Source organism: Mus caroli, unplaced genomic scaffold, assembly GCF_978045245.1.
Source record: "Mus caroli unplaced genomic scaffold, Mus_caroli_1 scaffold_14, whole genome shotgun sequence".
NCBI classification, from domain to species: Eukaryota; Metazoa; Chordata; class Mammalia; order Rodentia; family Muridae; genus Mus; species Mus caroli.
In genome coordinates this window covers 57191265-57207700 of record NW_028227269.1, presented here as the reverse complement: position 1 = coordinate 57207700, position 16436 = coordinate 57191265, and the positions used below count along the sequence as shown (strand labels likewise).

Here is a 16436-nt window from a genome sequence, read left to right as displayed (position 1 = left end):
TGTTATTTGGGTGGGTGGTGGAGCAGAACTCCAATCCTCATGCTTGCAAGCTCGCTTAACTTTGGGGCCATCTCACAAGCCCGTTGTAGCTCATAAACATCAGGACAATCCTGTTTTTTTTAAAGATTATTTTATTTACATTTCAAATGTTATCCCTCCTCCTGCTCCCCCCCCAAGAGCGCCCCCCCCCCCACCGCCCCCATTCCCACTCCCACCTCACCCCTCTAGCATCCTCCTTCTCTGGGCATCAAGCCTCCAAAGGACCAAGCACATTTCCTCCCACTGAGGTCAGACAAGGCAGCAGGACAAATTTTCTTGTGATATACTTTATAATATTCACTTATGTATTTATGTATGTATTTATTTAATATGTCTGTCTGTGTTCCTGTATAAACTTATGTGTACTACCTATATGCAAATGCCTACAGAGGCCAGGGCTTCTGATAACTTGAAATTAAATTACTGGGAGAAGTAAACCACGCAGTGTGGGTTCTGGTAACTGAAATCCCCCCGAGCTCCTGGGTCCATAAGTAACTGCTAAGCCATCCCTCCAGTACTACTTTAGTATATTCCTAACAGACCTTGTGTTTTCATGTTACAATGTAAGCAAAGGTTTGTTGTTAGAGAACTGCTATTGCCATACCAATACCAATTAAAGCTATTTTTAAAATCTCACCTGCTTTATCTTGTAGTTTATGTTTCATTTAAGAAGATCTCCTTTCTTGCAAGTTTTTAACAATAGTCCTGATGAGAGTTCATACTATCGTCACCATTTCATGCGTCAGGATCTGACACAGTCTCTAATCATGATTCAGCCCATTCTGTATGCCTATTCCTTCAGTGGCCCACCAGAGGTAAGGAAGAGGAGAGAGTTGATTGTTTCTGTGCTGTGTGGCATTAAGACAGTGATAACAGCTTGTTGTTTTGAAATGAAGTTGGAATTTGTTAAATTATTATCTCAAATGCCTCATTTAAAGGTATTTATGAGTGTTTATGTATTGGGTTGGGTATATCATTAAGTATTACAAAAGTATTAAAACAATGCAAAAACACTATAAAAGATACTCTTGGGTGACTGTGTTTAGTGTTTGGTTGGTAAAGCTACCTAGGGCTTATGATTACTCTGCCTTCCTTGAAGAAAGCTCAGAAATGATCATGATTCTGGGAGAGATGGCTAATTTCATAGCTTAGTGTTTGACAGGACAGCCTGTCAAAATTAAGTCTCTCCACATATCTCCTTTTCCTTTGTTCCTTTGAGAATATAAGATATGACTGATAAAGCCACTCTCTGGGCTGTTTTGGAAAAGTGTTCAACACACTTTTATCTGTTATCAAATAAATAGCTTTCCTTCTGATAGTTTGAATTGTTCATTTCACCATTTAAAACTATACAGCGCTGTGTTTGGAAGTAGTATCTTAGGAAAGGTCAGCATAAGTGGGTGTTTATGATATTTGTTATTTTTTTTTTTTTTTTGGTCTTTTTGAGACAGGGTTTCTCTGTGTAGCCCTGACTGTCCTGTAGTCAGAATTATCTGAAGTTGTGCGCTGCTTGATGTGAGTTCTGGGACCTGAACTCAGAACATTTGGAAGATCATCAAGTACAGCTAACCACTGCATTTTTTCTCCAACCCTGTTGTCTATAGTTTTGACCTCCTTCTTAGCTTATTTGAAGCAAAATTTGTCCCTGAAATAATATAATATAATATAATATAATATAATATAATATAATATATAATGTAATAATCAACACCATCTGTGCTGGGCAGTATCCTCTAACAAACTCTCAGTCTTTTCATTTTCCTTATCTTCAGTTTCTCTGAATGATTCAGTCTAACCCCATAGCTTTGTACATGTGTTACTCAAACTTATAATCAATTCATAATGCTCCATTTCATATTCAGAACTGTTTTCCCATGCATCCTACATTTCTTATATCCCAGGCCTTTTATTTTATCTCTCCTTCAGTTTACTGTCAGCAGGCTTAGTGACCATCTTTGATATCTTAAATCTTTAAAAAAGATTTTTTTTTTTGTTGGTTTTTGTTGGTTTTTTTTTTTTTTTTTTTTTTTTTGGATACAATCTGTTTATAACCTTGGCTGGCCTGGAACTTGCTCTCTATACCACGCTGGCTTGGAACTCATAGAGATTTACCTGCCTCTGCCTCTCAAGTATGGTGATTAAAGTTGTGTACTGTAATACCTGGCATATTGACTTTTTAAAAATTATTTCAGTATTAGATCCTTAGAAAATTAAAATACATTGAGAATTCACAGTGTCTGGAAGTGTTTGGTAAATGTAAAATTTAAGAGCTAAGATGAAGGGAAAGCAGAATCTACAGAAGTTCGCTCTGTTAGACGATGGGATGATGCCTAGCACTTGCATGCAGATTTAAGACAAGGGAAAGGATTAAGATGCTAACCTTACCCTATCATTGCTTCATTTTAGCCAGTTCTTCTAGACAGCAGCAGCATTCTTGCAGATCGCATTCTCCTCATGGACACGTTCTTCCAGATTTTGATTTATCACGGTGAGGTAAGATAGATTTATGTATGTGAAATAGTTTTACTCTGAGGAAAAAATTTTCCTTGTCTAATATGTAGCTCATATTTAGGCAATGATAATCTTTGGTTTATGTTTTTATAAAATATAATTTCTCTAAATTTTAAAAAAAATATATTTTTTTTTTTTTGGTTTTTTCGAGACAGGGTTTCTCTGTGTAGCCCTGGCTGTCCTGGAACTCAGAAATCCGCCTGCCTCTGCCTCCCGAGTGCTGGGATTAAAGGCGTGTGCCACCACGCCCGGCTTAATAAAAATATCTTAGTAAATATTTATTATTATTTAACTTTTTAAAATAAAATTGGTTTTGTTTATTTTACGTGTAGAGGAGGAGTGTATGCACAAGAGCAGAGGTCAAAGGATAACTTGTGGGAATCGGTTCTTTTCCTCCACTGTGTGAGTGAGTCCCTGGCATTAAACTAAGTCATCAGGCTTGGAAGCAGTTGCCTTGACCCACTGAGCCATCTTGCTGGCCCTATTGCTCACTTAAATGTAGAGAATAACTTTTTGAGATATAAGTATTTAAAACGTAAGTACATTTTGTGTTTAGACTTGGTTCCCATCTCCAAAGTATTTTAATAAGAATTTATACATATACATTACATATACATATAAATACATGAAAGTGTCTGAAATCCATAGCACTTGTACTCTCAAGGATTTAGGTAGAAAATACTCAACGGGTATACATACACACATACAACATACACACATACACACATACATACACAGACACACACATAGTGTGATTCTTCATGGTATAGGATTTTAGGTGACAATCATACTGATCCTTGTGTTTATTTTGTTGTTTTGTTTACACGCTAGTGGGTAAATAGATTTGCACAAAGCATAGTACTGTGAAAATATAAACAGGGACACAGAAACGAAGGGCAAGAGCCAGCCTTTGTCAGTGGGCAAACTTGCTCTTCATTACTCTATGCAACGTGAAGATTTTTCTATGTGCTTCCTATACCCTAAAACTGCATTGACAGCATGAGTAGACGTGTATAACTTATTGAGGTGATGCATGGTTGAAGAGTAGTGTGGGCAGCTTCTGAGCTTTCATGTGGGTGTTTGGCCGAGGTCTACCCCTGCGTGTGTTCATTCAGCCAGTACCTCAGTACACTCCATGGATGAAAACACCACCCTGAGCAGTTTGCACGGCACATTCGTTTTTCCTGTGCTTGAGCTTGTAGTGTAGTATATTGTATCTTAGATGGCCTAATTTTTCTAGTTACCTTATTGTAACTTTAGGTTTCATTTGTTGGTGAGGATGGCTGAGTGTTGAGACGCTGATATGATAGCCCAGCCTTCTCTTATACTCAGAGTACTTGCACCTCAACCTTCTGTGCTGGGATTGCTGTGTGAGCCACCACACCTGACCTTCTAGTATCCTTCCAAATAGAACTATCCAGTGCCTTTACAAGGATTTATTTACTGGGCATGGCGATGCATGTCTTTGATCTAGCACTTGGAAGGCAGATCTCTGTGAGTTTGAAGTCAGTCTGATCTACATAGCCGGTTCCAGGCCAGCCATGGCTATGTAATCAAACACTGTCTCATTTTTTAAAAATTATTATTTGTTGCTGTTGGACAGTAGTGGCGCACACCTTTAATCCCAACACTTGGGAAACAGAGGCAGGTGGATTTCTAAGTTCGAGGCCAGCCTGGTCTACAGAGTGAGTTCCAGGACAGCCAGGGCTACACAGAGAAACCCTGTCTCGAAAAAACCAAAAAAAAAAAAAAAAAAACCAAACCAAACCAAAACAACAACAACAAAAAAAAAACAAAACAAAGAAGATAAAACTTTCTTCGAAGAAAAATCTACTCAAGAAATTTTAAATAATTCTTTTAATTATTTTTAAAATTAGACTATAGCACAGTGGCGGAAGTCAGGATACCAGGACATGCCAGAATATGAAAATTTCCGGCACCTTCTGCAAGCCCCAGTAGATGATGCACAAGAGATTCTTCACTCCAGATTTCCAATGCCGAGATACATTGACACGGAGCATGGTGGCAGCCAGGTGAGGAACACCCTGTGTTGTGTATGCAGGGCTGCTGTGAGGTGATCCTGCTTGTGTTCTGATTGTAACATGAGCTATCTGCCACTCAAGGCCTAGGGCAAGGGAGGAGGCAGATGGGAGGGAACAAAGCAATACAGTTATTGCCTAGTTGCCCAAACAGCCAGTTTTTTCTAATTCTGCTTCCATCATAGCTGTTGTAATCACCATAATGCCATCCAGACAGTGTGTCAGCTATGGGTTAGCAAAGATATAAGGGCAGCTTGCAAAACAATTTAGTGTACTTTTCTTAAAGCCTATGAGGTTTCTAATTTGTTTCAGTCTTATAGAAAGTAACTGTCAGGTTCAAGAAAGCAGTGTGGTATTAAAATGGGTTTTATGGTTCTTAGAGCTCAAAGGAGTCGTGCACATGTGGTCAGTTAGGGCTGCTCAGCACACATCAGGAAACTTTCTGATCAGAGCTGGAACAGTACTGCTATTGTGAGCTGTCACACAGTTTACTTCTTCCGTAAATAAAGCAGGGAGGTAGTTTGTTTAGTGTTGTGTCCCTACTGTCTGACACAGTGAGACGTCAGCACCGACTTTATGTGCAGTGGTGATTATTAGTTTTACTGTGTCTATCATGTATGGAGACTTTGCAAGCATTTTCCATGCCTCCTTCATTTGAGCCTCATACCAATTCTATTATTATCTCTACTTTATATATAATAGAGTTAAGACTTGTTATTTATACTATCAAGGAAGCACATTGAGTGGAGCTAGGTTTTTTTTAAAGAGACAGTGTCTTAGCTACATAGCTGAGGTGGACCTTGAACATTCTTTCTGCCTCAGTCCCCTAGATACTGAGATTACATTTGTAAGCTTGCCAATCCTAACTAGGAGTTAATTGAATTCCAGGCTTCTTACTCTAGGACTAGAGCTACTTAGGGAATAGAAAAACATTTTTCAAAAGATTGAATTGCTTTTGTTCTTCTAGAATGAATTAAGATTTTTAATGAATTCATTCATCAATATCATAATGTGTATTGTTATTTTCCTTATCTAATTACTCATTTATTTATTGATTGATTAGCTGTTGTAGAGGATGGGTAAATGTTGCCTAAGTTATCACCTGTGGATTAAAATCATTTTTACGAGGCTTTAGACTTCTTTTGTTTCAGAGTAGTTGATAAAACTGTATTTTCACATTCATTTTAAAATAAGTTTTGTGTTAACAAATAAACATTTGCAAACTTGTTTTTATTTCATGTGTTTGGGTGCTTTGCTTGCATTGATGTCCATATAACACAAGCATGCAGCACCGGAAGAAGTCAGGAGAGGGAATCAGATGCCCTAGGTTAAAGATAGTTACAGATAGTTGTGTGTCACCGTGTGGGTTCTGGGAATCCAATCAGCCCAGGTCTCCTGGAAGAGCTGTCCGTGCTCTTACCTGCTGAGCCATCTCTCTAGTCCTGTACATACAACTTTTACCTGCTGAGTTTGGGATTCAGTAGTCTATTATTTCATGAATGCTACAAATATGGAATGTTGGAAGAGTATATTATTTGTATTGTGGTTAATGCATTTTTTTTGGTTGATGCATTTTAAAATTTAACTTTGTAAGTATTACATTTTAACAAAATTTACCAATATATTCAGTTAAGTTGGGTTTAAATGGTATATTGTCTGTAGCTTATCTTACTAAGCCTGTGTTTGATCAGCACTATTTATTTATTTATTTTTACTTTCAAGGCTCGTTTCCTCCTTTCGAAAGTCAACCCTTCACAGACTCATAACAACATGTATGCCTGGGGGCAGGTGAGTGTGAACAGCAGTCTTGGAAATAACTTCTTTCTTTGTCCTTAGTTATTTTAGTAAAAGCTACATTTTCCCTATATATTTAATGATAATTTCTGTGAGAAAATATAAGGGGAGAGTAGAAAATGTAACTAGTATTTGGTGCTACATTGGAAAATAAGAAAATGATCCTGTCACGTAGAACCTCTTCAGAGTCCGAGTTTAGCTCCAATCCACTGGAGGCAAAAGCAGTGAAGTCTGCTCCATAGACATCTGATGACCCCTGCTTTTCTCTCCATGGATTGAGCACCTTTCTAGTCTCTACTTCCAAGGCTCCAAGCTAGTTCCCTATAATCCCCCTTCCCTTCTCTGGCTACTCACACCCATTTTGCCTATTTCACTTCCCATTCCCTCTCATCCATTGGCCACAGCCATGTGCTATTACTGCTGTCACGGACAGCACAGCAATTCCTTTTCTAGAAATTATGACCCTTCTGCCTCATTCTTCTGAGTGCCGGGATTACAGTTGTGTGCCACCATACCTGGCTTGATGGCTTTTCTTGACCTGTGATTAAAAATCAATATTTATAAGTCGGGCGTGGTAGTGCACGCCTTTAATCCCAGCACTTGGGAGGCAGAGGCAGGCGATTTCTGAGTTCGAGGCCAGCCTGGTCTACAAAGTGAATTCCAGGACAGCCAGGGCTATACAGAGAAACTCTGTCTCGAAAAACCAAAAAAAGAAAAAAGAAAAAAAAGAAAAATGAATATTTATTACTGTGGGTGTCCACTACTAGGCAGAGTGAATGTGGAAGTCAGAGGACAGCTTGCCAGAGTTGGTGCCTTCCTGCCAGCTGTGGTTCCCAGGGCTGGACTTCAGCATTGGGCAGATACCTTTACCCACTGGGCCATTTGCCTGTCCTCCTTACAGTGACATTATTTTTTTTTATGCACTTTGATTTAATTGCTAAAATTTATATGAAGCATATGTTATTAATTCTCCCATTAGGAGAGAAAATTGGGGTTAGAACTACATTTTATTTATTTATTTTGCATGCAAGGAACGAGTGTGTGTGGAGGTCAGAGGACAACTGGGGAGCTCGTTTTTCCCTTCTCCTGCATGGATCCTAGGGGCTGAACTCAGGCCAGCAGGCTTACCGGCAGATACTTTTGCCTGGTGAGCCTTCTTGCTGGCCCAGGGCCCTGTTTTTAACCCAAGCCACTCTAACTGCAGATTCAGAATTGATAGTTTAAGTTAATTTAATGATTCTAGCTTGGGAATTAACTAGCTGAATATTTTGCTAACAATGAAAGGAATCTGGCCTCTTACTATTCTTATTGCTAGATTCAAGAACCCAGTGATAGCTGAGCATGGGGTTAGCATGGGGTACAGGTCATTGTATCAAAAAAAAAAAAAAAAAACTCAACCAAAAAACAACAACAACAAAAAAAACCCTAACTTTTCTGCCTCATGGACTTTGAGGATGAAGTTCATTCTTAGCATTCAGATGTCAGCATTGAGGAAAATACCAGCGTCACTGTGAAGGGATGCACAGTGATTGTGAAGTTTCTAGAGGAAGTTCAGTCGCATCCATGTCAGACTCACAGATGTGAGTGGGATGTGCTCTGGGCTGATGCAGGTGGGAGATGGAAAGGACCCGCGGCTGTTGGTGCTGTCCTGAGTGAATGCACGGTGAGCACAGCATGATGGGAGCACAACATGGGCTTCCGCACAGGACGAGGTCTGTGTATGCTCACCTTTCTTTAGCGTCCTTCCTCGGGAGTGGGACACTTACTAAAGCTGGGAACTTGATAAGTGAATAATATATCCACAGTTCCAGGGAGGACATGTGCTGCTTGTTCAGTATCTCAGTTCCAGAAGATGAGTTAATTCTTGAGGGGAATGATGGTGGCCTCGGTTCAAAGTGAGCTGCTTTGATTCAGCCAGTGACAAGTTGGAACTAGGATGTCACAAACATTTTGGATGATCAACCTATGCTTCTGGAAAAGAACCAGATGGATAATCAAAGTATAGAAACAAGGTTCTGGCTTGTAAGAAAAACCTGTGGGAAAAAAGACTTCTGATGATGATGTTTAATAATCAAAAAACAAAAAAGAATACATACATAACCCCCACACAAACACATGCACACTGACAAACTCACACATGTTCTCATTCAAACAAAACTCCAGTGATAAGCAGTATCCATGACTGGCCTGCAGAGGGCATCGCTGCAACACTGTTAGGCTGTGCTTTATATCCTCAGTGCTGTAAAGCTTGAGTCTGGCTATCTAATCCCGGATGTGTTTTATTTGTTAAAATTTATCTTATTTCTTATTATTGGTGTGTGTAGTATATATGTATGTATGTGTGTCTGTGTGCACACATGCCACAATACACGTGTAGAGGTCAAGGACAACCTTCAAGTTAGCACCCCACTTTCACCTTTATGTGGGTACAGGGACTGAACACAAGTCTTCAGGCTTGCATGTCAAGTACCTTTACCTGATGAGCCTCTGGTTATATTTTACTTATTTTTGTTTCTTTTATTAATAATAGATTTTCCCCTTCACATATTAGATCCTGATTGTGGTTTTCCCTCCCTCTGCTCCTCCCAGTTCCTTCCTACCTCCCTTCCTGTCTAGATTCACTCCTTTCCTGTCTCTCATTAGAAAACACAAACAGGCTTCTAAGGGACTGTGATATGATATATGATATGATATGATATGATATATAATATGCTATGCTATGCTATAAGCTAACACATCAAATTGCATGAAACAAACAGACAGAAGGAAGAGAGCCAAGAGAAGGCACGGGAAACAGAGACTCACTTGCTCACACACTCAGGACTCACATAAAAACAGTAAGCTGGAAGCCATAGTGAACATTACAGGACATGGTATGGATCTGTACAGGCCTGTGCGTGCTACCCCAGCCTCTGTGAGTTCATATGAGCTTTGATTATGCTGATTTAGAGCAGTTTTTCAACATGTGGGTTGTGACCCTTTTGACAAGCCTTCATTTCCAAAAATACTTACATTACAATTTATAAGAGTAGCAAAATTCCAGTTATGAAATAGCAGTGAAGATAATTTTATGGTTGGGGGTCATCACAACATGAGCTATGAAAGGGTTGAAGCATCAGGAAGGCTGAGAGCCACTAGGTAAGAGCATCTTGTTTTCTTGGTGTTCTCCATCCCCTCTGGATCGTACACTCTTTGGCCTCCTTTCCTCGGGGACCACTGAGCTCTGAAGGGTGGGATTTGATGGAGATACATGTTTAGGAATGAGAATTCCAAGTCTCTCACTGTTTCCCTAAGGTCTGGCTGTGGGTCTCTGAATTTGTTACCATCTGCTACAGGAGGAAGCTTCTCTGATGATGGCTACCAAGGCACTGATCTATGAGTATTTAGCAGAGTGTCATTGGCTACCAAGGCACTGATCTATGAGTATTTAGCAGAGTGTCATTAGGGATCATTTTATTGCTATGTTGTTTTCGGAACAGTAGTATTTGGTTTTATCCTAGGTCTCAGGGATGTCTATTCTCAGGCTCTTGGTTACTCAAACAGTGTTGGGTGTGGGTTCCATCTCATGTAGTGGGCTTACATCAAATCACGTATTGGTTGGTCACTCCCACAAGTTTTGTGCCACCATTGCCCTGCATATCTTTCAGGCAGGACACCATTGTAGATAAAGGATTTGTGGGTTAGGTTGGTTGTTCACATTTCTCTTTTGGTATATATTAAACAGAAAATGACTCTCACTTGAAAAATAGATATCAACTCCCTGCTACTTTTTGATAGAATTGAGCATTAGTATTTTATACATTTGAAATAATATCTTTGTAATAGGTGTAAATAAACAACATAGGAGATACAGAGATCTAGGAGTGGATGTGTTGAGGTGTAAACTAAGTAAAATGAAAAAAAAGTTTTCTACAGGAAGAACACAAGCAATAGCCACTAGGTTGTTGTTGGTGGCAGCTGAGCTCTCCTGAGGAAATGGCGAGTGTACAATGACGACAAGTGTTTGAGTGTCATACAGTGATGATTTCCCAAACATGTGTGCTGACATGTGCTTACTGAGTGTGCTGCCTGCTGTCCCATTGCCTTGTGCTGCTTCGGTCATCCTTACAGCACTGGTGGGCATAGGGAAGTCTGCAGCTGCAGAAACATGCAGACTTGGTGGGCTCTGAGAAGCAACAGAGTCCCAGGAGCCCAGGCCTTCTGACTCCATTTCCTCAGTTCCGGCACATTGCCCCTTCCTTGCCAGTTCTTTCACGTCCTTAGGCATTAACATGTTTCATGATTTTTCCTGAATTCAGAATATGTTTTGGCATGTCTGTGGCATGCCAGAGTACCATGGAGCTGTGAATTCTCATATTTGCTACTAATCTGCTGATTTCTATAATTTTCCTGTTTTTAAACTTAAAAATTTTACTAATGCTGGAATTTGTGAATCAGGAGAAAATGAAAAAATTCAGAAATGTAGACTCCTGGGAAATACTTTTACTTGCCATAGTAAAATTTCATTGCCAATTGATTGGGTTATCAATATAGTTTTCCAATGTAGTTTTTATTAAAATGGATATTAGAAAATTTCCTTCATCCCTGTTAATTATACAAAATCAATTAAAGTTACTAGAAAAATTGATAATCATAGGCTATTTTAAAATAATATTATAAGCTGGGCATAGTATGCACACCTTTAATCCCAGCAGTCAGTGAATTCCAGACCATCTTGGTCTGATAAGGTCCGGGTCAGCCAGGACTACACAGTGAGAACCTTACTCAGAAAGGAAGAAAGGAGGTGAAGGGAGGGAGAAAGGGAGGGAGGGAGAAAGGGAAGAAAGGAGGAGGGAAGGAAGGAAAGAAGGAAAAGAAGAAAGGAAGAAAGAGAGAGAGAGAGAGAAAATAAATAAATAAATAAATAAATAAATAAAATAAATAAATGAGTTTGCTTCCTTTTGGCTAAAAATGCCAGGGAGAAGGGAGTCCGGAGATCAAGTAAAGAGGGAGATTTATTATTATTACGTGTGCGTGTGTGCGTGCGCGTGCATGCATACGGGCTCTGTGGGAGTTTATGTGCTCCAGGAGGCCAACGAAGGCAGAAGAGGGTGTCAGATCCCCTGGAGCTGGAACTGTAGTTAGGAGTGTACTACCATGTGTGTGCTAGAAACCAAATGTGGATCTTCTGCTAGAGCAAGTGCCCTTGATTGACTGATGGGCCAGCTCTGTAAACTCTAGCTATTTTCTTTTTAATTATTATTAATTTTTAAAATTTATTTAAAGACTTATTTATTATATATAAGTACACTGTAGCTGTCTTCAGACACACCAGAAGAGGGCATCAGATCACATTACAGATGGTTGTGAGCCACCATGTGGTTCCTGGGAATTGAACTCAGGACCTCTGGAAGAGCAGTCTGTGCTCTTAATCGCTGAGCCCTATTATTAATTTTTAAGGTTAGAATACACAGTGATATTTACTTATGGTATCTTCAAAATTTCCACTTATGGTTTTAATTTAATTTTATTTATATACTTATTTTTTAAGACAAGGCCTTTCTTTGTAGCTCTGCTGTCTTAGAATTCTCTCTGTAGACCAGGCTGTCCTAGAACTCACAGAGATCGACCTACTTTTGTCTCTTGAGTGCTAGAACTAAAGATGTGTGCGACTACACTTGGCAGGATTTTGTTTTTAATTATGTGTATATGTGTGTGTCTGTGTGTATCTGTGCAGTGCTTGTGAAGGCCAGAGGTAGCCACAGATTCCTGGGGCTAAAGTTACAGGCAGTTGTATGCCATCTGATAAGGGTCCTTTCTTAGTATCTAACTCTGGTCCTCCAAAAGATTGCAAGCTCCCTGAGCGGTTGGTGCCACCCCTCCAGCCTTCATTATTCTTTATTCTAGCGTGTCATCCAGTCCCTCTACCCTTATCAGTCTCCACTGTCCCATTTCCTTTTCTTACCCTAAGTACCTGCTTCCAGTCCCTCTACCCTTATCAGTCTCCACTGTCCCATCTCCTTTTCTTACCCTAAGTACCTGCTTCCAGTCCCTCTACCCTTATCAGTCTCCACTGTCCCATCTCCTTTTCTTACCCTAAGTACCTGCTTCCAGTCCGTCTACCCTTATCAGTCTCCACTGTCCCATCTCCTTTTCTTACCCTAAGTACCTGCTTCCAGTCCGTCTACCCTTATCAGTCTCCACTGTCCCATCTCCTTTTCTTACCCTAAGTACCTGCTTCCAGTCCGTCTACCCTTATCAGTCTCCACTGTCCCATTTCCTTTTCTTACCCTAAGTACCTGCTTCCAGTCCCTCTACCCTTATCATCAGTCTCCACTGTCCCATCTCCTTTTCTTACCCTAAGTACCTGCTTCCAGTCCCTCTACCCTTATCAGTCTCCACTGTCCCATTTCCTTTTCTTACCCTAAGTACCTGCTTCTGCTTTGATGCCAAATATATCCCATTGCATTACCTCCTCTCCCATTAAAATGACTTCTTCCTCTCCCACAGTCTTCTTCCTAGTCTATCTTACACATATGTCCATCTATGTGTGAACCAATGAAGATATATGTATGTCTTCACTGAAAATGAAAACACATACATATATACCCTCAAGTCTGGTTCTGCATATGAGAAGAAACATGTTTTTTTTTTTTTTGACTGTGGCTTACTTTTCTTAATAGTGATTTCAAGTTTCATCCATTTTTCTACAAATGCCTTGATTTCTTTGCATCTGAATAATGTTTCAGTGTGCACTGTACTGCATTTTCTGTACCTGTTCATGTGTTCATCTTGGCTAGTTCCATAGTCTAGCTGTTGTGGATGTAGTTTATAATGTGAGTGTGCATGCATCTCTGTGCAGGACTCAGATCCTGAGGGAAAGGTTCAGGAGTGGGACACTGGATCATAGGGCAGGCAGCTGTGGTCTCCCTTTGTTGTTTGAATGAATTTTTAACATTTTCATTGGTTTACACATAACTGAAAACATTAAGCAGTGTGTTTGAAGCATCTGTAATGATTTCTGTGGTGGCTGGCTGAGTTTCTACCAGCAGTGAAGGCTCACCAGGTCAGGCCATCTGAGAGCCCTAACCATCCACTCTGTCACACTGGTGGTCTTTCTGGTAACTTGCCCCAGCCTGAGATAGTTCATTTACTAGCAGAAAATTTAAAGTTTTGGGAGCAGTCCCTATACAACAAAGACAGTTCTGTTACTCAGGAAATCCTAGGAATTTAGATGAGTTTCGCTCTCAGGAACTAGGGTCCTTATGGTGGCCATTACTCTGTTTAAAAGGATTTGTCTGTTTTGAGACTTGCATGGACATCTTCAGTAACACCTGTGTTCTAATTACAAATCCTTCTCTTTTCCTCCAGGAGTCCGGAGCACCAATTCTCACGGATGACGTTAGCTTACAGGTGTTCATGGATCATTTGAAGAAACTTGCAGTGTCGAGTGCTGCTTGACATGCCAGATGTGTCAGACACTCAACTGACGTTACTACTTCAGTTCCTTTTGCTTTTTTCATTTATCTGTGGAAACAACAGAGGTCTCTCTCTAAACCTGTTTTGTGTCAGTTTGGTGTGAGGGGACATGGAAAAATGTTGATGATTGTAGATTAAGCTGAAACATATAATGAGAGCAATGAGAACAAGTTTGTTTTGCCTGATACAGTATTATAACTGGTTTTGTAACTTTGAAGTCTTGTATGATTTAATTATGTTTAATGAGTTAGAATGGTTTGCTTTATATTACAGATACCACTTATTTGTATACTGCAGACAGCTCTAGAGTGGCACTGGGCATCCTCCCTGACCTGTTAGGGATTATTTAATAAGAGCTAGGAACAAATCAATAGTGATGATATATGGTTAGTTTGCTTTTTTTGTGAAGTAATTTTCTGGTTTTCTTTTTAGCATACATTGTATATGCCATTCTGTATTTTGTTAAATTGGATTTATTTTATGGCTTACTTAAGAATTATTTGACTTTATAGTAGCAATTTTTTGTGAAGGTAATTTAATATTTTTGGTTATTTTAAAAAATTATTTAGAGCTAAAAAATTTGAGTGAGGTAATAACCCCACAGCAGACATTAAATGTGAAATTCCCACAGAGAACCCAGCTCACCTTTCTGACTAGAGTAACTTTGTAAAGGAAGGACGTTCTCACTACTAACCAGATTTCGGTTTTGTTTTATCGTTTATTGTTTCCATTGTGTTCTTCAGTACTTTAACACTATGCTAGGAGTTTTCACTTCACTCTTTGTTTCTGTTTCCTTGTGAATTTATTAATTTGTGGTTCTTACTGAGACAGTATTAATATAATGTTTAATTATGTCATGTGGAGATGGTTCTGTTTGATTTATTGATTAGTATCATTCACTTTTACCTTTTAAAGTTTACTTGTAGCAAATGTTTACATTGCTGAAGCAGATAAGTCTGACAATGAAATGTATGTATCAAGTGCTGCACATGGAAGGGTGCTCTGGTGGGCGCAGCAGTGGGGACTGACTGCCCCCGCATGAACACAATCAGACGACGGCAAAGCAGAAGCTTAAATTGTTATACTCAAATAGCTAAATAAATTACTTTGTTCTGTTTTATTTGAATTGAACTGTGCTAGGCCAAAATGCCAATAAAATATACCTTTCTCTGTTTTCTTAGTTATTTTAAAATCTAGTAAAAGCCTGGGAAACATCATGTAAAATTAGAATGCTTTTTTTTTTGTTTTGTTTTTTGTTTTTTTGCCAGGGCTTCATTATGTTACTCTGGCTGTCCTGGAGCTCATTAGTAGACCAGGGTGACCTCATACTCACAGAGATCTGCATACTTCTGCCTCCCTGGTGGTGGGACTAAAGGCATGCACCACCATACTGGGCCTACATTTTTTGATTGGCACACAGCTGTACAAATGTATTAGTACAATGTGATAATTCAATACCTGTGCATAGAAATGGTCAGATTACCTTAGTTAGTGCTTTCATTTCTTCTAAACAACATTGCTTTGTGTTGGAAACCTTCAGACTTTTCTCTCTTAATTCTTATAAAAATATGCAATAAATTGTTGTAAACTGCCATCAGTCAGCTATGCTGAAGAACACTGGAACTTTGTTCAGTTAATCTTTGGTACCTGCTATATAACCTTCCTCTCTATCCCTTCCTCCTGGTTTCCAGTGATCAGCATACTACTTCAGTATGAAAGCAAGTGTGTGTGTGTGTGTGTGTGTCACATAGATGTGAATTCCGATGTATGAGTGCCACTGTGCACCCACCTGTAGGGTCTGAGGGCGACCTTTGAAAGTCAGTTTTCACCTTGTGCCCCAGGGCACAGTCTCTTTAGTCTCTGCCATGATGCTACTTCAGGGTAGTTGGCCCTTTGAGCCTCTAGATGATTCTTCTGTCTCCCCCGCCTCGCCTCTGTCTGGACGAGTGCTGGGAGTGTAGGCGTGTGCATCTGCATTCAGCTTTTTACCTGGGTTGTGGCACTGAGTGCCGGTTGTTGGCTTTTGTATTAAGTGCTTTTATTCACAAAGACATCTTGATGGCCAAGGACGCTGTTCCTAAAACACAAATTGGACCATGCCATTTCTCTTTGCCCTTACAACAAGGTCCGGACATTTTGGCCTAGTCACCTTCTGTCATGTTCACCAGACCCCTGCCCTTACCCTAGGACATGGTGCAAGATACACGGTTGACAAAGTGTGTGGAGTCGAGCATCGGATTTGATCTAAGTGTTAACTTTAGGTGGGATATTTGGAATCTGTGTAGTAACAAAACCAGATATATATTTTATTTTTCCTTTTATTAGAGATAATTATACACAGGTGCACAGTGAGTGAGTGAATACATGCACGCAACATGGTCAGGGTTATCAACATAGCTCCATTTTTTTACGTTAACTTTTGAACTCTTGCTAGTTCTTTTTTTTTTTTTTTGGTTTTTCGAGACAGGGTTTCTCTGTGTAGCCCTGGCTGTCCTGGAACTCACTTTGTAGACCAGGCTGGCCTCGAACTCAGAAATCCGCCTGCCTCTGCCTCCCGAGTGCTGGGATTAAAGGCGTGCGCCACCACGCCCGGCT

General features: G+C 39.9%; 1 protein-coding gene across 1 annotated transcript in view; it reads left to right on the top strand.

Moving 5' to 3' along the window:
* The window catches only part of Sec23a (SEC23 homolog A, COPII component), a 51727-nt gene extending 36706 nt beyond the window's left edge, over window positions 1–15021 (top strand). The window contains exons 16-20 of the mRNA XM_021178863.3: window positions 693–854; window positions 2446–2532; window positions 4428–4583; window positions 6312–6377; window positions 13734–15021. Coding sequence (XP_021034522.1) covers window positions 693–854; window positions 2446–2532; window positions 4428–4583; window positions 6312–6377; window positions 13734–13823 — 561 coding nt within the window. The 3' untranslated portion in view covers window positions 13824–15021. The remainder of the gene's footprint in view (window positions 1–692; window positions 855–2445; window positions 2533–4427; window positions 4584–6311; window positions 6378–13733) is intronic.
* Window positions 15022–16436: the final 1415 nt, after the last annotated feature.